We start from the raw sequence: 24236 nt of genomic DNA, 5'->3' as shown, positions 1-24236 counted from the left end.
TGAACGGAGAGCGCACAGCAACGGCGTAACGCAGCCTTACGCTGTTGAAAGACGTTACGCGTGCGGCGGCGAGCACGAATGCTTGTTACGTTTAATGAGAACGGCGGCGAGAGTAACGCGAGTAATAAACTCGTTGCGAACTCGTGTCTGCGAGAAGACGCGGTCTAACGAGATGTAGATGTATCGGAGAGGATAGAGAGTAAACGTGGCGCGCTAGGACCGAAGCGAAAGAGCGTTTGCCCGCTCCCTCCTCGTTTTGGGGGACGACGCGGCACGACGTGACGTGAGATCTTTGGTACGACGCCTTCCACGATCGTCCCGAAATGTAATAGCATGTCATTAGATTCTAATGTGTTTGCAGGCGTACGCTCTCTCTCACTCAGTCACACACACACACACGCACACACACTCTCTCTCTCTCTCTCTCTCTCTCTCTCTCTCTCTCTCTCTCTCTCTCTCTCTCTCTCTCTCTCTCTCTCTCTCTCTCTCTCTTTCATCGTCCATTCACTGACAACGCAGCTTATGAACCCGATACAAGCTAATTACCACGTGCGCGCCGGTCTCTCGGCTGCGTCTAACCTGTTATTTCCACCCGATAGTATGAGCTAATGTAATTATATATCCATCCCGCTTTTGATGCGGCTTTAATCCGGTTCACTCTCCGCCAGCATAACACCCCTCTGCCATTTCCTTTCCCTCTTTTCCTCTTCCTCTCTCTTTCCTCTCTCTCTCTCTCTCTCTCTCTCTCTCTCTCTCTCTCTCTCTCTCTCTCTCTCTCTCTCTCTCTCTCTCTCTCTCTCTCTCTCTCTCTCTCTCTCTCTCTCTCTCTCTCTCTCTCTCTCTCTCTGGCACTCACTCGCTCGCGGTATTACCAAAACGAAACAACGAATTTCCGGTCGTTGTTCCGCATTTAATCGCCGTATCGTGTTTCGACGGTTTCACTGGTGCTAAGTGTTTTTAAACCGTGTAGTCTCAAAAATGGTTGAGGCAATCAATTTCCCGCAATACGTAATATACAAATAGCGTAAAAGAGTAACGTTTGCTCACTTCGAATCGATGAACGAAACCAAATAACGAAATTAATGATTATACGGAGATATTATTTTTCGTGCGAAAATCCCGTGTATTAAAATATTGCTCAGTGCAAGATTTACGTGAATTAGTTAAAAATCACTTTATAAATGACTGTAATAATGAACGGAATATTGTGCAAGACATTATTGTTTGTTTCTCAATGATTTTTAGATTTAAACCTAAAATAAAAGCGTAAATTATAATATAAACCGGTTATAAGATTTTTTTGTATCAAAATTCTTATCGTCTTCTCCATGCAGTTAAATATTACACGTAATTCCGTGAGTTTCATATTACATCAGTTCACTGAACTTTACCTGTCTCTCGTTTGAACGAATCATGACATTTACTGGTACTAATAACTCGTCAGCATGAAAGAACTTTAATAATGGTTAACTCCATTATCGTTAGATTGACACAAGTTTCTGCAAATAGATGATATATGAGAAACCACAAACGCATTAATACGGGAAGCAGCGCGTCGTTCGAGCCAACGAGATAAGAGATATTTTATCGACAGTGAAACGATATATCCGTGCCGTTTCAAACGGTAATTTGCAACAACGATTCCTGTTTCGAGATATCGATTACAAGCGTTTTAATTCAGCCTTCGCCTTTCGCGAGTGTCGAAACTTCGCAATCGGTGCCGTAATCGTAGTTCTGATAGACTACATTTTTGGTGTAACCTATGCTTAGGGGAGTCCAGTAACGAGCAAGGATCGACATTTCGGAGCTGATTACGGCGGACACGTTGCCCCAAAGTGCCTGCTGAAATTCCTAATGCCATGGAATTTTACGCCGATTAAGGGAGGCCAAAACACAGGTTTACATGGGACAATTGCCTACACTATGTCTTAATGAGGCAGAACGCATCACAAATCTTCGGCTAACAAGACATCTAATCACGAACGGAGTATCTGAAAAAATTCTTCGACGAAAGGTGCCGTCGACAGGTGTCGACAGCTCGTAATAGCATAATTTTCCTTATTATCGGTTGTACAAAGTAACAACTGCAAATCTCGTAGATCTTATCTAACGGAATTAAAGCGAAGAAACATTTTATCTCTTTTCAATATATCAAGAAATGCATACGTAAGCGGCTTGCTGTTATCTATAACGTTTTAATTGAATGGCTAATATTTATCGACGTATATCAGTTTCATGGTAAATGTATCTTTCTATGTTTATCTATTATAAAATCATTTATCACCCTCTCTATATATTATATGCATATAATGGACGCTATCTATCTTCTTTTCAAAATTTTTGTCTAAACTTACGTCACGTTTGACAGTGAGTAATTGCTAGCGAGAACATTAATTAATAATGCAATCTAAAACAAAACCGCTCAAGAGAAAGGTGGAAGATGAAATTTGTAAAGACAGAAATGTATGTCTAGTACGCTCCTAAAAAAAATCGTATTACAGCATTTCATAATTTATGATATTATAAACATTTCTACATCTCTCTTTCTGTGAAAATTAAAATACAGACGTCTATGCGAGAAATACTCCACATTGTTGCTAAACAGCTGTATGGAAATTTGTCGTTTTGAAACGTGCATCCGACAGCTTTTTACATTCAACGCATAATGTTCGACGACTACCGCGCGCATTATCTCTCGCGTACGATATAAATTTTATCTTACCTCGAGCGCACACGTTAATTTCGTTAATGTCCTGTTACGACGAGGAGCAAGGAAGTGAATTATCTAGAATCCGGTTAAACCGAGTGCCTCCAAAAAGGTATAGAGAATGAAGTTTGGCGGCTGGCGGAAGTAGAAAAATTAAGGCAAAATATGGACGGCACGCTTTTTCCCTCGAAACAAGCAATAATTTTTAACTAATTCAAATTAGCGCTGTCGTTCAACTAACGTTTTAATCTTTAGATTATTTCTTTTTATTTTTATATGTTATCCATTTATATATACATTTATAAACATAGTTGTCATGTAGAAGTAAAATAATTCGGCACTGAGCAATATCGACGTGTGAAAAATGTATAATTTATGAAGCAAGTTCGAAAATCTACCTATTACTTACTTAAATGTGTCTTAGACAAGAAACTACCGTAACAGCTGTCTACTTTTTTAAAAAAATAAGCCTTTTTAAGTCTTCTTTATACGTGTATTAGAACGTCGTAGAAGTTTGACCTACTCTATTTTTTATACACGTCCTTCTTCCTTCTTTTTCTCCAACGAAATTTACATCAAAGAGTTTTGATCAAGATTTTCCTCTCGTATTTTCTGTAATCTCGATCTCGAGAAGGATTGTGTCAGGATCCCTTTTAATGCGCGATCCGATAAAGAAAATTCCGGTAAATATATTTTAACCTGATCAGTAATTAGATAGAATGTGCAATAACGCTAACGATGCCTGGATACGGTTACGTTTCTCGAGACCTAATGACGAAAATACATCACGGAGAAAGCAACGCAGCTTGAAGATCTAAGGATGCAATTGCGCCCGTCCGATATCTCACCTTTAATCCAAGACGAAATCGTTTTCGTCTAGATACTCGGCCGGGAGGAAGTCTATTAGATCAGTCCGGCGCATTTTTCTTCACCTCGTATCTGGCATCTCAGTGCCCGCGCGCGGCTGCGCCATGAGAGATGAGTCGGAGAACGGGTTATCGTCGTACGACAGGAAGACGCGCATGGAGAAAGTGTTTCTCTCTCGTAATGTCGGGAAAAATATTGCGGACTGCGGAAAAGAACTTGCGGGGATGCAAAGGGAGACGGGGTAACGTCGCGTAGAAAATCGTGGTTTCTTTTAAAAATTATCCTCGACGGAATTCGCGCGACGACGTACAATAGGTTGGATGGAGCGTATCCATCTCCTCTCACGGGGACTGTCCAGGAAGGTGCGTCCCCGGGCGGGTCGACGCTTAATAACGATTCCTTTGTTGCGACGGAACTGCCATTACGGACGCGACTACCACTACTACTCGGGACCATCACTACCACCAGTGCAACCACCGCCGCCGCCGCCGCCGTCGTCGCCGCCGCCGTCGCCGCCGCCGCCGCCGCTGCCGCCGTCGTCGTCGTCATCACTATCACCACCGCTATCCCGCAGCCACCATCACCAACGGATAATGAGAAGGTGGCCCGAGGGAGCCACCGCCACGAGCAAGCGGAGGCGGGAAGTTGCGGCGCGGTCGCTCTTCCAACAACGCGCCAGAAACACACCGACGCTGGGCTGGCTGGTTGCATGGCTGGCTGGTTGGTTGTTACTCCTCACACAAAATCGTAGGAGAACCTACAGTATACAAGGCGCGGACAACGTACACCATAAACATAGTGCATGCGCCGCCGTTGCCGCCGCCACCGCAGCCGCTGAAGAATCGAGAGAGGGTTAAGCTCGCGAGGCGAGCATCTGCCGACGCAGTATTTTACCCGGTGTAAACGGGCAGCGACCGCCCGACCACGAAACCGCCTCGCATCCCCGATATATATCTGATTGGCGAGATTTAACGAGGAGACCCGCGGCCCGGATAAGATTCATGGAGGAGATCTGAGCGCGCGAGAGAGATGGAGCACCTTCACGCCGTGAATAACGAGCAATGCGAGCAGGGCGTGGCCCTTCCGATCCTTCCGTGAACCCCGAAGACCTTATCGGCGGTCTACGCCGGACGTGAAATTTAAACGCTATTTCATTCGCGAGAGTTCGAATTTGGCGAATCACAAATTATGCAACTGATAAAAGAAATTTAATCTCGTTTAACTTTTAAGGAAGGATCTTCATTCATCGTATATTATTATTATTATTATTATTATTATCAATATTATTATCATCGAGTTATCAACAGTTATCAATTTAAAGTGGCTTTGAAAGAATAAAGACACTTCTATATAAAGTCGAGAGACGTAAAAAACTATTACGTACATGCTTACCCACGTACATGTGTTTTGCAAATTCTCATAAAGCGGGATTGTTACCTGTCTGGGTCAGAAACAGTACCTGAATATTTATGGTAACATCATGGCTTGAGAAGGGTAACATAGTACGAGATGCCGTGAAATTTCATATTGCCGATGAGATAGTTCCCTATGAAATTGCTTGAATGGTCCCGTCGAGGCCCGCCTCGTAATTTCAGGGCGCGCAGCATAATAAGTCGTGCCGGAGCGTGTTACGTTTCGCTTGGAATAATGAGAATCGGGGTTGTTAACCAATTGCTAAAAAGCATGCAGCAAATCCGTGATGCCTCTGACATGGATATTACGTACTGACAAATACAAAAGATACAAACAACAATTATGTACTTAATTAAATAGCTACGTCACGTAATTTGAACCAAAATGCATGCGAGATATTTTTATCAAATAAATATAAAATTTCAAATATGCGAAATATCACTGGAGTTTTAGAATCTTAAAAGATACATTAGGAGCAAAAAATAAAAATCGTTGTAAAAGCAGCTTTCGTAAGTATCGCGCATCCATGAATCTGGAGTACGAAACAAATTTACCGTTTCCTCCAGATTTATTGACCTTCGCAAACCCATTCCACTTTATCTTATAAACCTTATTTAGGATTAATGACGCGGGAACGAGCCGCGGCGAAGATCGATAGCGCCCAACACTTCGTTACAGCCTCGTATTTCTTCGGCTGACAAACAGTTATTTTTCTCGGTGAATCATTTTCGATATCTGTGTGTACACATATGTAAAAAATTATTGTTCTTTGTGTAATCTGATGCTGAAAAGATTGGTAATTTAATTTTATAGCTTCGCAACAGAAATTGATCGTTAAATGGACGGGCAAAGGAACGTGCGATACAGGAGGATGATTATCGATCGAAGAAATCACGAGCCCTTTGGCTTCGGAATGCTATCGCGGGAAACAAAGTCTCTGCAGATACTTTAATTCATTCCTCGCTTGCTATAGACAGTACCGTGTCTCTCTGCGGGATGCCAAAGATTTCCGATGGTAGAGATATGGAATATTAAAAACGACGTTTTGTTTGTGTATTCGCTTCAATATATAACGACATTGTTCGTGCACGACTTATAAGATGGAAACTTGAGATTGGACGTCTACTGAAATTACATAAGATATAAGCTAAGGTTTATCCTAAGATAATATATTCAAGCTAATAATGTTAATAATTGTAGGTAGCTACAACAATTCTTTTCTCGTGGAATTATTAACGATCTGGAAATAGCGAAATAACTTTTATATTAAGCTGAAGCCAACGCAGATCGATATTTGTGATTTTTATACGAACTTTAATATATGATAGAAAATATATGCTTCCGTTGGATGTTCGTCGACTTTAATAAACTGGTTTTAAATAAAAATTGCTTGTTGTCACAGTTTTTGTAGACACATACATTTTTCCAACAATAACATTTTTAACTTTGCTTCGTCGACTTTCAAAAAAGGGAATTATATTTTATGTTTTTATGGATAATGTATATTACTTTGGGAAATTACTGAATTCTCCTAAAGACACTAAAATGTCTTTCCTCTCTTAGAAATGTAAACGTCCCTCGTCCTTAACAAATACCAGACCATCTTAATGAGTCCACAGTTTTCCCCGTATATTCCCCACTTGCTCATCTCGCTCTCGCGCCTTCATCATTCAAAGAGCGAAGAATCCACTTCGCATCACGCAGTACCTGCATCGTCATCATCGTCAGTCGCGATAATGAGGACATCGTGTGCCGTTAACAAGACGCCGCGTCACATCTCTCGCTGTTCTCTACCCTCATATCCTCTCTCTCGCGATGTAGGAATGTCATAACGCGGCAAGCTTACGAATGTGCTTAGCTGACGCCGCATTCTTGCTGGCGCGAGGCGTCAGAATCGTGCGCGTCGTTTTGCGACAGGGAGCTCCTTCTTCGCAGTCGACAGCTTACAACGATCTTAAGAAAACCGTACCGGAAAAGCGAACGCCGGCGAACTGCGCGAGACAGCGCGAACTATTTCTCGAGGTTGTGACCGCAATTCATGATCGCAATTCGCGAAGACGTTAAGTCTGTCATGAGAGATCGAGAAAACTTACAACGTCAAAGAGAAGTTACGAAATTATTAAAACTTTCAATCCTTTTATTTGAATTTATTTTCGGTTTACTCTGCGTTAACACACACAGTAAAGTAACTACTACCACTAGTCAAATATGTGCAAACTCAATGTTGAATCAGTTGGAGAACAACGTCGAAATGACTGAGAAAAAAAAAGTAGTCGAAGTAATAAAGTAACATCTGTTCTTTTTTTTCTGCGAGAGCGTTTCATCCTATATAAAAGAATACAAATGTAATCTTTCATTCTCTATATTAACCGGTCGAATATTTTTATAAATATGTATCTCCATCGACGTATCTCATCGAATACAAAAGCGAAAATATTCGACAAAGGGCCGATCGCGCGGAGGCAAACGAATAGCAGCTGTAATATCAAACAGTCTCACATAATCTCTGGCGGCATCGTATTAACATATTAATACGTATCCGCGTGCGCGACGCATCAGTATGCATGTAAGCCGATGTTCGTCGGGGCTTCGTCGTCCGGCTTAAACGGAGGGTGATCCCGAGGGCACTGTGGACAGACGATCGGCGGAAGAAAGAGGGAGGGAGAGGAGAATATTATAATACTCGTGAGCCTCGGGACACATTAAGAGGATCATATCGCTCGCGTTCGAGATACGCAAGACATTTCGGTTTGATTCGAAACGCGATGAGCCCCGTGACGTGTCCGTGAGAGCAGACGCGCGTACAGGTCAGATTAGGGGGGGGGGGGGGTATAGTCTCACGCGTACGTCCAGACGGCAGCTCGTCGCTCTTAATGCGATAAAGGTGTTCGTATACCCTTCGGGTATATTACCCCGTTTGAACTTCGTCCGAGTGGAGACGTTACGCGTAACTCTTTTTCCTTCAAGCCCCTCGAGACCGCTTTCATTTCAACAATAAGTCATGAAGTCGACTAAGGGATGATACGCCTCGCCACTGAGAGACTTAAGAACATTCACCGACGAATATGATATATTTTCAGACGTTATTGTGCTTCCTTTGTCTTATCTCAGCTTCAAGGTAGATTTCATCGCGTTACGTTAATAATTTATTTCATTAATCTTCTAAAAGAGGCCAAAGTACGTAGTTTGTGGTGTGTAATAATATTAAAAAGAATATGTGTCAGATTTTCTGAATAATTATGTTAACGTCAAATTTTTTGGCCGTCAGCGAAAGATAAGAGCAACATAATAATCATGTTTCATACAGATGGTTTTGATTAAAGATAAATATTTGCAGAGAGATTCATATTTCGATGTATTGATTTCATAATTGATATATCTCGCGTTATAAAGAAGTCACATATAAAGATATTAAATGCAAATTTAATTTATTTTTTTAATGCGTAAACCATATTATCATAATTAGAAATTGAAATTATGCGATTGTCATTGACATTTGCGTTATGCATAAATATTTAATGAAATATTATCAGATCAGATTAATTATCTAAATTAATGAATTATTTCATAGCTTTTACTTGAAGTTTTTGTGAAATGTATTTATTCAGAGAATAACGATAAAGAAATTCTTTATAACAGGTAATATATACTTATAATAAATTAATAATTACTCAAATTAATTTTATTTTATGCATTTTTATTATTATACAATTTATTTTGTTGTCGATTCATACATGTATATTATATACGCATTGTAATTAATATTATCTTCAAAGAATATATCAAAGATAAGAGTATTAATATTTCCTAGATTTTACGAAAATATTTAGCCATTTGTTAGACAGAATCTGATATTAGCATGTTTATATGTACATTGCATTATTCATCGTCGTCATATTATATATATTCAAATATATTCATTATAAACTCATATTTGTTTGTCATTTCGTGTTGCATTTTGCTTTGCTATATCTGACGAGTTGTTGTAATAATTTGTAATAATCCAGAGCTTTCTTCTCTTCCCAGCCTAGCCAGCCGTGTTGTTGGAAGGTGCAGTAGTAGTGGTAGTGGTGGTGGTAGTAGTAGTGCAACAACTGTGGTCATCATCACAGCAACAGTCTTTCTTTGAGAAAAAATGGCTTAACAATGGGCAGTGATACAAAATATCCTCAAAAAATCCTGGTTCCGAATTCTATGAATGAAAGACATGATACAAATTGAAATATAATATTAAATTTACGATATATATTAAAAATTAAATTTAGAACTTATTATAATTAAAATTTATAATTAAAATTTATAACTTATTATCTTGTTCTACAAAAGAAAATTAAGGATTTAATTATGATTAATACTTACGGCCTCTTTGACCATGGCGCAAGCCACGACAAAGAGTAGAAACAGCACTGCCGTACGCATGTTTACTAGATTTGCTTACTCTCAACTCGACTTCTGTCATTACAGCCAGAGCATTTTTATATCGAGCTTATGAATATTGACCTATTTCTTATTATTCGTATCGAATAATACGTCTTTTGTACGACCACTTGTCTGATAGTTATGCATTGTGACAATTAGGTACTGACAATTCTATGAAATGCTATTATGTACTCTTCCAAGTGTGGTGACAAAATTGTCCCACATTCGTAAAGATGTCAAACTAACACATACAGACTCACATAAGTATATATAGATATACGAAATACAAGTCAGACACAAAACAGGCGCCCTTCACCTACTAAAAATACAAGCATTTTTTGTTTCAACTTATATGCAAATGAATAATTAATATATATATATATATATATATATATATATATATATATTAGAATAAATAATATTTTAAATATACCGATTATTATTTTACATTATGTATACAATCAATGTTCAAATTCTCTGATTATTGAGAAAAATGTAAGATAAACAGTATTCTAGTTATTTTATGAAATTCATTATTTCATTACATTTACATATTTATGTTTCATTTTGTTGGATCGTATATTCAATTAATGCGAACTTTGTTAATAATGTTGGATTATGACATTAGAGAAGACGGAGAAATTGCGAGGAAATAATTGTGTCGATGATTTATGTAACTTATGTTTGCATAAGCGATACTTTGTTGTAAGCACGGATAATAATGTTTATCACATAAAATAAATATCAAAGTCTTAATGAATTACGTTTAATTACAAAATATTTTATAAGGTATAACATGGAAATGTGTAACTTCTCAATAACTCGGCTACTGCAGACAAATAACCGACATCCTTTTTCGTTGCAAATCAAGCAGAAGAAAGAGATTCTCGGTCATCCGTCATCATTAGCATTTCATTCAGTGACAGTCGGTCGACCGACTGCTGCCGTTGACTATGAAAGCTGTGTAAACTCATCAAACAAACAAACGTTTTATGGCTGTTCAATAGCGCCATCGTCTTGGTAATGTCATGACGCATACGTTTTCCAGGGCATAAGATAAAGTGCATATATTTTACGAAGCAACAGTTGCATTTTTCATTTTCTAAGAAAAAAATCGATATTGACAGTCTTCATCAGGATAGCTGTCTGGTGTGTGCTTTCTCTTCTCCCCCCTAGTAATAATCCAATATTCCTCTAGAAAAAGTTCCAGAAGCAGCTCTGCTTATAGTTTTTACATACATTCACAAAAGCATCGCGCTGCGATCGATGAATGCAAGATCATGATAATGATATATTATTTAACCAAGATCATACAGCTTCATATTCAATGAAATTTTCAATCGTCCTCTCGAAATATAAATCAACCAGAAAAATGTTTCTTTTCAGAATTCGAAATTTAAGGTATGAAACTATAGATTCAGCAAGCACCTCATAATTCTTTCTTTTTATTTGGATTGTGTTTTCTTTTTTTCACGTATCGATAGAGAAAATTTAGTGCGTGGCCGTCGATTTCAGTTTCACTACTTCGTAGCGCCAGCTCGCTTATCAAAGTAGGTGCGCTCGTAGCATCGGAAATAGATAGAAAATGGTCGGCCAATATTTACTACGACGCTTTGACTGCCGTTCCAGCCGTGCCAGCGGCATTTCGCGAATCGATTCGTCTCGATCGGGACCCCCGTATTCTATCGAGGAGGAGAATTTCACCGGAAGCGATGTACAATCGTCGCGACGCCGGCGGGCCGTGTGCCGCGAGGGATGAAAGGGAGATGGCGAGGCGGCGGCGGTGGATGTGGAGAAACGGTGTGGAGACGCTCGCGACGACATGGAAGGTGAATTTGGGCGCGGGAGAGATCACGAGCGGTAGTGAAAAATGAAGGTACGAAACGGGGAATCGCAACGGGGGGGGGGGGGCTTGACGCATTGCAGTGGGGAAATATGGGTCGTCCCGATTATGTCGGGACGAGCACCGCGCCGGAATCTGACAGTGGCAGAGTGACGCCGCAAAACCTCATACATCTCGTGTATAACTAATGTCCGCATATATCACCTCTTCGTCTCCTGTGTGTATTCCCTTCTTTTTTTTTTCTTTTTTTTTTCCCCATCTCGCGGGGCAATGCATGTCGCGCGTGCGCTCAGCGGAGGCTCGCTCCTCCTCGTGCGTTCGAGCGCGATGGAACCTGTCCGTTTCGTTTAAATGCAACGCGAAAAACGCGCGTGCACCGTACGCTCCAGCACGCTTCGGGCGGTATAGACTTCATGGAAGATAGTGCGCGAGGTGATATATTACTTTTTGTCCCGCTTCGTTTCCTCAATCGCACGTTTCGTGTCATTGTTTGGAAATCGTTTCCTCTGATTTGCAAATTAGACGCGTTCTCGGATATTATTTATACACGGTTCTGATTTCTTTGGAAACTTGAGCCGACGCTTGGTGTGTGAGAGATAATCGACAATATTAAAAAGTACTGCAACTTTCCTGTTTCTTCAATGCTGTCTTTCATTATTCATCGCATCGTAATAAAAAAAAAAAAAAAATAACTACAAGATTATAAGGAAATTTAATAGAGTTGGCACTGTTTTCTACATTTTGTTGAACATCTGCAGAAAGAAGAGAAAAAAATTAAGATTGTTGAAACTTCGTTAGTTTACTCTGCGATATCTGTTTGACAAACGATAAACGTGTATCTAATCCTATGTGCCGTTTTAGAATTTCTGTTATAAATTGATAGACAAATTTCAATTACTCTTTAGCCTTTGAATATAATTTAATATAATATGGATCATATATATATAGGTCAACTGAAATAAATATGAGGTCGACGTTCTTTCGTAGTAGGTGGTCCCAACAGTGGACGGAAATTAAAGAGCATTAAAAAGGGCATCGTGCTCGTTAGCACGGTCAACCTGCTTCAACCTGCAGCCGGCAGTTAATTGGTGTTCGGTCGGCGAGGAATACCGGTCTTTGACGGGTCTGTCTCGAGTAGCGGCGGTCTGAGAGTTGTGCTCAGCGTGTTTACACTGCGGACAAAGTCAGCAAGTCCCGAAATGCCTGGACAATACGAAGCGGTGGCGATGGCGGTGGCGACGATGGGGCTGAAGTGTCCTGAATCCTTCGCGGTCCAATCCCATTCTGTGATTTTCAAGCGTTTGTGCCGCGCTAATCGACCACCGCGATCATCATTATTGTTCTGTCGCGCCCAAGAGTGCTTCGCATTCTTTAATCGACGCAAAATGTCGTGTAATGTCAGATGCTCTTTTTTTCATTTTCGAGTGCCCCTACCGATTTTTTCTTTTTTTTTTTTGTTTTGGTCTCCTCGTATTTTTCCTCTTTCCTCTCTTCCTTTCCCCGGGTGCGACGACGACGTATCCATTTTTACCGGTGTGCGAAGCTTTGCGTTTTCTCGAGTGGATTCCCCGCTTCCCCCATCTCAACCTGCCATATTCCTCTAGCAGATATGTGCGCGAGCATTCACCCCGGCACGAATGCAGGTGTGCGCTGGGCCGAATAAGCCCAGAAGAGACGCAAGGATGATGGCAACTCGTGCGTCTCCAAGCTTCGTCGACGTCGTCATCGTCGTCGTCGTCGTCGTCGTCGTCGTCGTCGTTGTCACGAGACTGCCACAGCAACCACTTCTGTACGCTTCTCGTTTCTACGAACGTTTCGTCACGCTTGTCACATGCTTACCGCACGAAAGAGACCGGCGGTCTCTGGTAAAAATATTGTGATGGTCGGTGGCGACGTTATTGTCCACCGTTTTGTGTTCGCCACTACCCATCGGGCGGCGAACGGTGCAGAAACGTATGCGGTTTGCACCGAAAAAGAAAGCAAGACGTATATGTAATGCGGTACAGCGCTGCGTTAAAAATTCCGTTGTCGAACAGAATACTTTATGTACCACGTAAAAATATAATATGTAAGAATGTAACGTGTAGATGCGGCGCATGTAATATTTAGAAGTTCTAAAGGAGTCTGTTACGCGCAAGTCTCGACCGTTGCGCGATAAGTGCGTTACGCAAATTATCTCGACGTCATAGATCGACCTACATAGGCGCATTATCGCGAGTGATGTTCTCTCACACAATATTTAAAAACAGACTGCTTCACTCGTCATTCGTATTCTATTGAGATCAATAATAATTTTACATGTAGATAAACAGATCAGTTTAATGCTTCATTAATTGAAGCACGAGAATATCTTCTATGACATCAAGGATGTAGAGAACAACAAGTAACGTTCTATCTATGCTATCTGTTATCTATGCTAAATACATAAATAATTCATTATTTATTATATGCATCTGTGAGATTATATGCTCTAATGTATTAGATATACATACTCACTGTCTCGATAACGCACAGCTTACGTAACAATCGCGCGAGGAAATATATAAATTTCTGAAAGCTGGAAAATCATCTGTGAACATTATTTTATATCTTTAATCAATATTTGCATTCTTTCTCATTCTCTCTCTTTCTCACTCTAGTTTCCTTACATTTTGTTACGTAAGAATATTTGCTCTTTATGATAAAAGTAAAACCAGTCCATCTGGCAGATTATCTTTCACAAATACACCACAGATACCATATTAAGGTATAATAAATGCATTATTCTAATATTTATGATATAGGAAGAGATTCGCTTATAATAAATTCTAAAATTATCCAAATGTAAACTATTGCTATCATTTTCACATTTACCATGTAAAAAGTTGTGATAATAAATAATTGATAAAATAATCTATATGAACAAGAGTGTTTATTTATTAATGACCTTAACATGCAACATAACATGTAACTAAAATAATATCTTAATTCCATTTTTATCTAACTTATCTAGTTTATCTAGGCGCGCTAAGCGGGAAAATATGACACGTATGCGTTAAATATAATTCGTGGGAGTTACTACATGTTGAATGCACAGATATTCAAGGCTATGGTCGCGATCGGCAGGGAGTCCCGGGCTAGAGACGTTCCTCATCCGTTTGGACATGGGCTCGCCGGGGGAGACCCCATTATCCTCAGCCCATAAACATCATCGACGTCTCGCCAACGAATGTCCGTTAAGAATACTATCACGTGCCACCGTATCACGGCAAGAGGAAAGAGACTCGAGTTTCGATGTTGGCAGCCTACCGAGATAATGAGTTGAACATTCACATTGGATATCACGCGAGTAAGACCTTGCCGTCGTCGGGCCGTTAACGGAGATGAAATGATGTCGTCTGCGCTTGTGTAATCAATGCAGGCACGCTTGGTTTTAATTATCGCGGGAATAACACAATATAAATAACGCCCGGACTGCCACAAAGACCGGTTTTAAAAAATGAATGCGCCGACTACGATTAATGCTGCCTTGGCGAGGCTTTCAAGAAATCGTTTGTAAAAAGAAGTGAAGGACCTTGAAAATAAAGATGATCAATTTACGCAACCAAGTTAAACGATCAAGTGCGAGTGATTGAATTACTTCACAACGTTATTCCGCTAATTATTAGCACAGTTTTTACATTTAGTAAACTCTCGGCAAGATTCACTTATTCAATTTTTTTCAATGTAATCGTGTAATTACATTAAGTAATTGTGTAAATTGCATCGCACGTGAGTAGAGAGTATTGTAAACGGCAGATATGAAAAAATTGTTCTAAATGATTTTATGTAATGATTCAGCAAATACAAGGCGATGTTGTTCCACATTATGAAATCATCATTTACGTGCAAATTATTGAAAGTTAAAACGCAGCCGCGCTTCCATAGTTTGGTTTAGTGCTCGTGTGACCGTCGGGACCGCAACTCGTGTCGCACTGTCTTTCGTAACGCGACTCACACACGTTGAATTATATCTAGTTCCAGTGTCTGCGGACATCACTCATATTTTTTTCCTTGTACATCTATTATCATTTTTTTTCTCTCTATTAGTGTTTAAAACTTATCTAATACATTGTACGTGTGTTTATACCATGTTTTGAAGCTGTCTCATGATCTTTTTTTAATTTAACGAAAAGAAAAGGAAAACTTTAGGTAAATATTAAATTAATAAAATTATTCATTTATTCAATAATTTCTACATTTTTATTGAAAACATTTTTATTATAAAAAATTTTTGAATTGTAAAATTCTTAAATGCTTATAAATAATCTCAAAATAGCCTGTGAATATCTAAAAATGTTATAAATAAAGATTTCAATAAATTTGGACATAAACGATTTCTATAAATTGGAAGTGTTAATAAATACATATTAACATATTAATAAACATTAAGTATAAAAAGATACATATTTATAGTAATGCTTTTTAAAGTATTATCAGCTCGAGAGTGTTGCATTGCGATATAAGAAAATTGAGTAAGAACATTATCTTATTTAGCAGATATATTTAGTAAACACATATGATGTTAAAATTGGAAAATTAAAATCAATATCGCAAATTGGATATTGCTTATATGCGACACATTGAAAATTCACTTTTAGTATATTTGTTATTTCAAACATATGAAAAATATTAAAAAATGTCTTTGACGAAAATATCTGTTTTTTTTTTATATATATATATATTGTACTGTTTGTGCAGGCCCGAAATCGTTTTGGGCTACGTGGCAACATTGTGATCATGAGTATATGAATAATACGCGCAACTGTCATCGTCTGGCATAGGGAATAACATATTTATTAGCGGAATTGAGTAAGGCAGTGAAGCCTCGAACTGTATTGACTTTACAAGTGAATGACAGTGTGCTTCTCGCTGCGGTCTGTAATCTCGCATCGATAGGAATGCTCGACGTCGAGACTTAATATATCTAGAAAGATATTCGTGGAGGAGGAATCTGAGTATCGTGCATGGGTGCCGTCTCATCGTCGGCGATATAATTCGATAGTCGTCATCGAGCCGTTTGTACGGATGTACGATCGGACCAAACTGAATTCGTGAATCGTATCGACACAAAAACAAATGACGAAAACGGCGATACTGGTGTAACGATTTGAAACGATTGTGATGGTCATCGATGTCATCGATTCATTAATCGAGGTCGCATTGAATATTCAGAACGATGGGTAAGAAAAGAACTTTTTTGTCTCATTAGCAGTATACGATTAATAGTTGCAAACAGTTGCAAAGCAATGATTTTGTTATTCGTTATAAAATGAATACTTACTTATATAAAGGACATTTATGTAATTTAATTTTTCTATGTATAACTAATAAATTTTATCGTTTCATCATTATTTGTCTTGAATCACTTATTTGGTATCCTTTTTATTGCAAAAATCTACATTATAATTATAAATTTTTATAGAAGACGGATTTTTTTTTAGCATTTCGGCGTGGTGCATTGTAATATAAAAATAATACATATTTAATGATTCTCTTCTCTCTGTTTCTCTTACTTTCTCTCACTTTCTCTCGCATTCTGGCACGTAATCATTGTCATAGCAAGTGATTTATTAAGTTCTATTATAAATTAAACAAACAAGTTTTATTCCACTTTTTAGTAAATATCTTTTCACATATCTTTTACAATTTTGGCTTTAGAAATACGCGTACGATACTTGTTTGCAATAATGCTATGCATTGCGAACATGATCATTTACGGTCTGAAGGTGAATATCGCGACGGCTATCATTGGTATGGTAAAAAAAAAACCTGGTGTACCGGATTGGTCGGACGAATGTCCAGAATTCGATGTTCCTGAGGAAGCCGACATCGATGGTCCATTCGAATGGACGGCGAGCGAACAAGGTCTCGTCATTAGCATATATTTTGCTGGATATCTCGTTGGTATGTTTCCATCGGGATATTTGGCGGATCGGTGAGGCTACATTTTAATTTAAATCTTATATTTTGTATAATATAAAGAGTTCTTTTTATATACAAACACAATATTACACACGACGTACATTTATATTGTCAATAAATAATTACTGTTTTGAGGATTAGAGAATTTAACATATGTATAATAATAGTTTATAAGTAATGTTATTTATTATCAAGGCATATATAGCTTTCCAATTGTGTCAAATGAAATCTATCGGTCTGCAGGTTCGACACGAAATTAGTATTGTTAATCTGCGTGCTGGCGAATGGAATCTTAACGATATTGGTACCGGTTTCGGCCAACGAGTTATATGTGCTGTACTTCGTGAGATTTTTGACCGGTCTTATGAGCGCAGCGAATCTTCCTGTAGTAAACGTTCTTCTGGGAACATGGGTCGTATACGAGGAGAAAACCATGTGGGTCGGCATTATATACGCCGGAACATCGCTCGGCACGGTGATATCTATTCTTACCTCGGGAATGATATTAAATTACGTGGGCTGGGAAGCTATCTTTTACATCCACGGAACGCTACCGTTGATCTGGTGCGTCATCTTTTACATATTTTTCGCCGATTGTCCGGAAGAGCAAAAATATATAACGGAACAGGAAAGATCGCTCATCGTGAGCTCATATGGCCATCGTCCGCCTGGCTCTTCAAAGATGAAGGTCCCATGGAAAAGTATATTTACATCGGTACCATTTTTGGCTTTGCTCGCTACAAATACCTTGGGCAACTTTGTTTGGTATTTCCTACTCACCCAATTGCCGCTTTACATGAACAAGATATTAAGATACGATATTACAACGGTGAGTGTGTAATGGGGATAATATTATAATTTATAATTATAATATTTAATTTCTTCTTGTATTATGTTATACGTATATTATTATTTCAAGTTATATTAAATCCAAGAGATATTACGAGCAAAATAATATTACGAGTAAAATAATACGTATTTTACATTTCACGTATACAATAATATTATTTTACTCTTTATGACATGTGTAAATTTTTTTCTCGAAATACTTTATAGAATGCTAGTATTGTTTGCACGCCGTATCTTCTGCACGCCTTTATGAATCCAGCACTTGGAAGAATTCTAGATTGGGGACGAGAAAAAGGTTTATGGTCGCAAACAATGGCACGTAAAACTGCGGTATTTATAAGTATGTATTTGAAATAAAATCCATATAATATAGTTTTATAAATATACTTTTGTTTCATGCCATTATTATATACTTTTGTCGTCATATGGAAACATAATTCACATTTATAATAGATTAAAAAATAATTTTGTAGACAAGAGAATTTTTGTATTCATGAAAAAACTCGAGAAAATATGATCTCTCTCTTTTTAGTATAATTATAATAATAATTGTATTAAAGTGCACATATGTATATTCTATTTTAATTAATAAGATAAGATAATATTTTTCTACCTCTTTTTTTTACATCAGCATTAGCGGATGTAACAATATAACTTAAATATTTAGACTTCGATTATACATATTAATGAAAAATAAAGTATTGTTTGCAAATTTCCCATGTGACTCGTACGACCGGTCGTGATTTCGAATAATACATGTGACACTGTTATTTCTGTTACTGTAATTTTCAGTAACTTTATAGTGAATCATTTTATTTTTGTAAAAGTTATATTATAATTGATATAAATCAATTTGTATCATATGTCCTGTTAACTTTTATATAATTTATAAATATTCTCGATATATTTAATATATTTAATACATCCAATGTACATATTTCTCTTTCTTTTAGGCACAGTACCACCTAGCATACTTCTCATTATAATCGCATATATTGGTTGCGACCGTGTAGCATCGACTGTATTACTAACCCTCAGTCTAGTGATCTGTGGTGCTATATTTGTTGGTCATCTTTGTAATCAGAATGATCTAGCCCCGAATTATGCAGGAATTCTCATGGGCATTACGAATACACCGGGCACTATTTCTGCTTTTATTCTACCACCGATAGTTGGTGCTCTTGTAGCAGAAGGAGTAAGTGAACATTTTTTTATATGTGATTAAGGAAAAAAAAAAGGAAGAAATGTCCGTTAAGAACAACGTGACATAATCGTCAATTTCTTGAATTTTTTATGAGTTTTATATGTATGGAGATTCCACTTTCTTGAAGTTTTACGAAAGATGAAACGACTTTAACCCAATATAAAAAAATTAAGTTGATATTCATTTTAAAAGACATCAATTCTTGCGTAATTAACTGCAAAGTCAATTTTATTGTGACCCAAAATCTTTAAAATAAGAATTTTAATGTTATATTATTTACTTGTTGTAATATTGCAATAATTCTGATGTAGTAAATTTTATCTCTTTTGAAGTACAGTCGTAAAAATAATGTGTTTATATTGTCGTTATTTATTTCAGTATTAATGCATAACTTTTTATAGCACACTATGGCACGTTGGAGGGTTGCATTCTGGATTACTGTTGTCTGCCAAATTTCTGCTTTCATAATATTTGCCATTTTTGGATCAGCCAAAATTCAAGAGTGGAATTATCCGATGCCGGACGAAAACTGGGATGTCGACGAAGCACAACAACCACAAGAACAAGAAACGAAGACTTAAATTGAGACTATCCCTATACAATCTTTATTTTAAAAAAATCAAGAGAAATATATTTTTCTACAAAAATTTATTTTACTTGCTAGGCAAAATATATAATTTAGATAAATTGCATAATTAATTTATCATAAAATCTCACATATTAAGAAGTTCATAATTTCTATGTAACATTCCTTATATTTATAAATTAATTCTTTTTTTATATTTTGATACATCTCATTACACTTATTTTCGATAAATCTATTGAGATTCAGCGGATGTAATACTTAATTATATGTATAAATATATATAGATATGTATAGATATCTTTGATATATCTATATGTTGATAAATATTTTGTTAAATATATATTTCAAAAAGAAAATCTGGCAATAGATTTATGTATATACGTATGCAAGAAATTTAATATATAATCTCATTCACTTTTACGATTGTTTTTATTTATTTAATGGAAGAACCTAAGAAAAAGGAAAGCCTATATTGAGAAAATAAAAAATATGTGATACATAATTCATTTGATATTGATGACTTTAATGACATGCAAAATTTCTAACATTCGCAGAAATCTTGAGGATGCTATTTTCGACGTGTCATGGTTTACGCTGAGATAATTAGGATCGCGAGACCATCCTTAATAACGGATAACTAATTAGGGCCACCTGGTACAAAATTTTTTTTATCCCAATTAGATCGCTTCGTTGCAACTGTCAGTTGTTGGAAGGAAACAAAATGACAGCACGAAAGGGCCATACATGCTGCCAACACCAGCAGTGCGGAATATTTACGACAGTTGAAATATTACGTTTGTAATCTATTTCCATCCTACAGTCGCACGCTTCGATGATGAGACGCGAGCAACTATTGCTCTCTTTGCTAAATCATTTCCTCTTTTCTTTAAATATTACTGACAATTGCGTTGGAAGCTTGAGCAATTTTGAATGTGAGAATATCGAGACCCTTCTATTTCTTTGGAAATTCTTTGAAAATTTTATTAGGAAAGATTGAAGGAAACGAGATAAATATAATATGCACGTTCAACCGTATCTATCAGATTTTGTTTTCAATCTAGAAAATATTGGAAATTATCTTGGAAAATTTAAAAAATCAGATTACCTTCGTCGACAAATATCCTCTCTATATAATTTTAACATTTTAATTTAATTTATTTCTTAAAATAATACGTATCTCAATACGTAAAGTGAATATGATGAAGGAGAATAATATGTAAAACGTTTCTATAAAAGAATTATTTTGTGACAATTTTTAATATAATAATCCTTTTAAATTTATTGATTACAAAACTACTATTTTCCGATAACGAAATAAACATAAGAGGCAAGAGAATCGTTTCAACTTGATATTCTGCTAAACTTTCTTGTAGGGATGGGCCGATATGCGCGAGTCAGAGCTTCTCTTCATCATGTTTACTAATTCATGAGATGAATAACTTAAGGATAAGCGTTCATGGTATGAATAATGCTTATTCGTCTTCTTAACCCATTGAGCAAGTGACCTGTTCTGTCTATCGATGTTTATGCTCCGTCCAAACCCCGGTCGAGCCATCGTTTCAATCATCAGTGATGTGGGAAAACACCTGCTACTATCTATCATGCCTAATAACGTGATCCAGATTTTCTTTTAGAACGCTTTTCACATAAAATTTACAATTAATATTCAACAATAATAATAATCCGATCGTATGTAATCAGAATAAACGTGTCGGTGAAAAAGCTTCTTAATTATTTTCTGTATTTTCAAATTTTCAAATTTACGCGTAAATTCTTGTTTTGTATAGTCTTGTTATTTTAAAAATTCCAACGAGAGGAAGTTAGTCGAATCAATCCAAATATCCTCGCGTTTATTGAGGAACGCTCGAAAGATATATTCTTATTATGACAAATGTTTCCTATTTCTTTTAGTTTTTAACATGACTAGCGACTACCGATTTGCCCGGAATCGGTTATCCGAAAAGTCAGTAGACGCGGCAGCTAATTTACATAGTCCAATATTTTAAGAAGATTAATCGATGCATACGGTAGACGATCCGCGCACAACAGCGACGAGTCAGTGAAAAATTCCCTCCGTTTCCGAGTTATCTGTCAAAATGGCGATTAATCAAGCGGTAATTATAAGTTCCGAGGATCTTTCGTCGGGCCGTCGTCTCGTTTGCTTAGAGAAGCACGTAGTCCGTAGTTGCGGGTCGCTCGACAGAGGCGGTTAATCAATCCTGGAGCTCGTTACAGTCGGGCACTCCGGTACTTGAAGTGGCGTTAACGCATCCGGAGCGCCACTAAAATGTCAGGAATTGTTAATCTACCCCGTCGTGGACGCGCGCGCGCGCGCGCGCGCCACACGTTCAACGCACGCTTGATAACACACTGTCGAGAGACGGTGGAGGAAAGCGCATCATCCACCTTCCCCTATCCAAATGGGGGGGGGGGGGCTGCTACGCGAATAAACCCTTACTTTCCAGTTTCTGCCCTCTGACCTCTTCCTCTTCGCGCCACGAGCTAGCTTTTGCTCTTCCCGGAGAAGACCTTGGCAGGGAGAGACATTCGCCGGCAAGCAGCACCAGACCGCACCGTTATTACTAGCGATAAATCGCCACCTTTAATAAGAGCTCGCGCGTCGTACGCCAGACGGAAGTCAGAAACGACGACAACGACGACGACGACGACGACGACGACAACGACGACGACGACTACGACGAGAGGATGGTAAATTTAAGAGGCGAATAAGACCAAGTGCACTCTATTCAAACGATACCCGTTCGATTTTACCGAACCCTTACGGCGAGATGGCTGACCCGTACGCTGTTCTTTTATTATATCATCTCCCTCGATATAGCGCGGTGAAACGATTTAATTTCGGACACCTCGCCGCGCGATAAATATTTCGCATATATAAAATACCTGCCGGCGTTTACGAAAATTTATTACGTTTACTGGAAGATAATATTGTAATGCCTATATTTGTATATGTATACGCGCTATCAACGTGGTATAGAGTTTTCGGTGCTTGATCCGAGGGATATGGTATGCTGATGATTTATTGCCGTGCGTTTTGATTGACGTTGTAACAAGATAGTAAACGTATTTCACATGACACCGCGTTTTAATCCTTTCCATCCTGATATCGACGTTACGCCATTATGCTGCGTCAAATTTTTATCTTATAATATCAACAAGCAATTATCAACATGTTCAAACATTTTTCGAAATTTTGAGCAATATAACCTATTTAATGTAGCACTTAATCGCAGCACTTATAAATAAATAATTTTGCCTATCTGAAGCACTTGGAGATAATATCTATGTAATAATTATTATTATTATATTATAGTGATTAATCTCTTACGATATAATTGAATAATTAATATTTAATCGTTTTGTTAATAAATGCGAATAAAAATTTATTTGATATTAATTTGATATTAATTGATATTAATTTCTTAAAAACAACACAAGAAAATTCGAAACGCTAGAAATCAAGTCGAGTTTTGGCTTTTCTAACTTTCCAATTGCGAGAGAGTGTACTATTGAAGTCCCGAAATGTCACGTACTTGCACTTGGATTAGCTTGAACTCAGGTGCGCTTCTGCGTGTTCATTATAGGACTGTATAATCGTTATTTGAATTTTGTCTCAAGAGTATATCAGGCGAGGTACCCAGAACGGGAATTCATATTTCCAGAGACGTGGACGGTTCAATAGTCGTCTTTTGATTACAGAACTATCGAGACTACTCGGCTGAGAAACGGAACGATTGTTCACATGGAACTTGACTTGAGATTTAAGATACCGATTAGAGTAGCAATAAAAATATATAATTTATATAAAAAAAAAATATCAGCTAGATAAATCATTGAACTTGTCGATAAAATAATCATTACTGTGACACACTGTGAGCAAAGTCTTTTCTCCGGCTCGAATGCGTCGAACGAAAGACTTCATTGCGATCCTTCCTACTCGGATCTTAGTCAACCTGACGGTTACGTTCAGTATATCGAAATTCTTTTACGTGAACGGGAAGCGACATTAGCGAAGAAACGGTTGCACGTTTGTGGACGTGAGCTGGGTCATCCACCGGTGGTTATCGCAGAGACGAACACCAGGCACGATTTCTCGCAGAGAATCAAGACTCTTTTCCTTACGGCGCATCGCGAAGATCTGGCAGTACACCGCGAAGGGAAAGACAGGGAGGGAAGGAAGGAGGGGGGTGATTCCGCTAAGAAACTTGATACGCCAGGTTGCCAAGGGATGCGGAGGGATAACGCGCACGCGGCACGGGGTAGTAGTTTGAGAGAGCCCCGTAACTCGGTCACCCCGTTTCCAATTGACCGGCTTCCTCTCTCGCGGCATAGCCCGCAGTCTAACTGCATTGTATGAACTTCCTGCAGATTTTAACTGTCACCG

General features: G+C 38.0%; 3 protein-coding genes across 11 annotated transcripts in view; 1 reads left to right on the top strand and 2 right to left on the bottom strand.

Moving 5' to 3' along the window:
- Ten-m (teneurin transmembrane protein Ten-m) overlaps positions 1 to 24236 on the bottom strand; it is a 499088-nt gene that overhangs the window by 377602 nt on the left and 97250 nt on the right. The gene's annotated exons all lie outside the window — the stretch shown is intronic.
- LOC105422989 (uncharacterized) lies at positions 8716 to 9684 on the bottom strand. Its single transcript, XM_011632603.2, has 2 exons — positions 9347 to 9684; positions 8716 to 9179 (listed from the first exon to the last, which is right to left on the bottom strand). Exons 1-2 carry the CDS (start codon positions 9404 to 9406, stop codon positions 9015 to 9017), a joined length of 225 nt encoding a protein of 74 aa, XP_011630905.2. The 5' UTR covers positions 9407 to 9684; the 3' UTR covers positions 8716 to 9014.
- LOC105422990 (dietary and metabolic glutamate transporter-like) lies at positions 15159 to 20251 on the top strand. 2 transcript variants are annotated; one of them, XM_089085524.1, is made up of 7 exons: positions 15159 to 15419; positions 16052 to 16450; positions 16929 to 17205; positions 17436 to 18021; positions 18249 to 18381; positions 18995 to 19236; positions 19647 to 20251. In XM_089085524.1, the coding sequence occupies exons 2-7, from the start codon at positions 16447 to 16449 to the stop codon at positions 19824 to 19826; spliced, it is 1422 nt and encodes a 473-aa protein (XP_088941650.1). In that variant the 5' UTR covers positions 15159 to 15419; positions 16052 to 16446; the 3' UTR covers positions 19827 to 20251. The 2 variants fall into 2 exon arrangements, with proteins under 2 accessions (XP_088941650.1, XP_088941649.1); XM_089085523.1 differs by having other exon boundaries at positions 15969 to 16450.

The sequence above is a fragment of the Pogonomyrmex barbatus genome, unplaced genomic scaffold, assembly GCF_055798465.1.
Source record: "Pogonomyrmex barbatus isolate J1 unplaced genomic scaffold, ASM5579846v1 scaffold10, whole genome shotgun sequence".
In the NCBI taxonomy this organism is placed as follows: Eukaryota; Metazoa; Arthropoda; class Insecta; order Hymenoptera; family Formicidae; genus Pogonomyrmex; species Pogonomyrmex barbatus.
This window is presented reverse-complemented; position numbering and strand designations above follow the sequence as displayed.

What these genes read in the sequence shown, in the direction of transcription:
- LOC105422990 (XM_089085524.1), top strand. An exon ending in TCGGGATATTTGGCGGATCG is followed by an intron (nt 17,206 to 17,435) that starts GTGAGGCTACAT and finishes ATCGGTCTGCAG; the next exon opens with GTTCGACACGAAATTAGTAT. An exon ending in GTGCTCTTGTAGCAGAAGGA is followed by an intron (nt 19,237 to 19,646) that starts GTAAGTGAACAT and finishes AACTTTTTATAG; the next exon opens with CACACTATGGCACGTTGGAG.
- LOC105422989 (XM_011632603.2), bottom strand. Translation starts at nt 9,406, where the DNA reads ATGCGTACGGCAGTGCTGTTTCTACTCTTTGTCGTGGCTTGCGCCATG. An exon ending in GCGCCATGGTCAAAGAGGCC is followed by an intron (nt 9,180 to 9,346) that starts GTAAGTATTAAT and finishes TTTCATTCATAG; the next exon opens with AATTCGGAACCAGGATTTTT.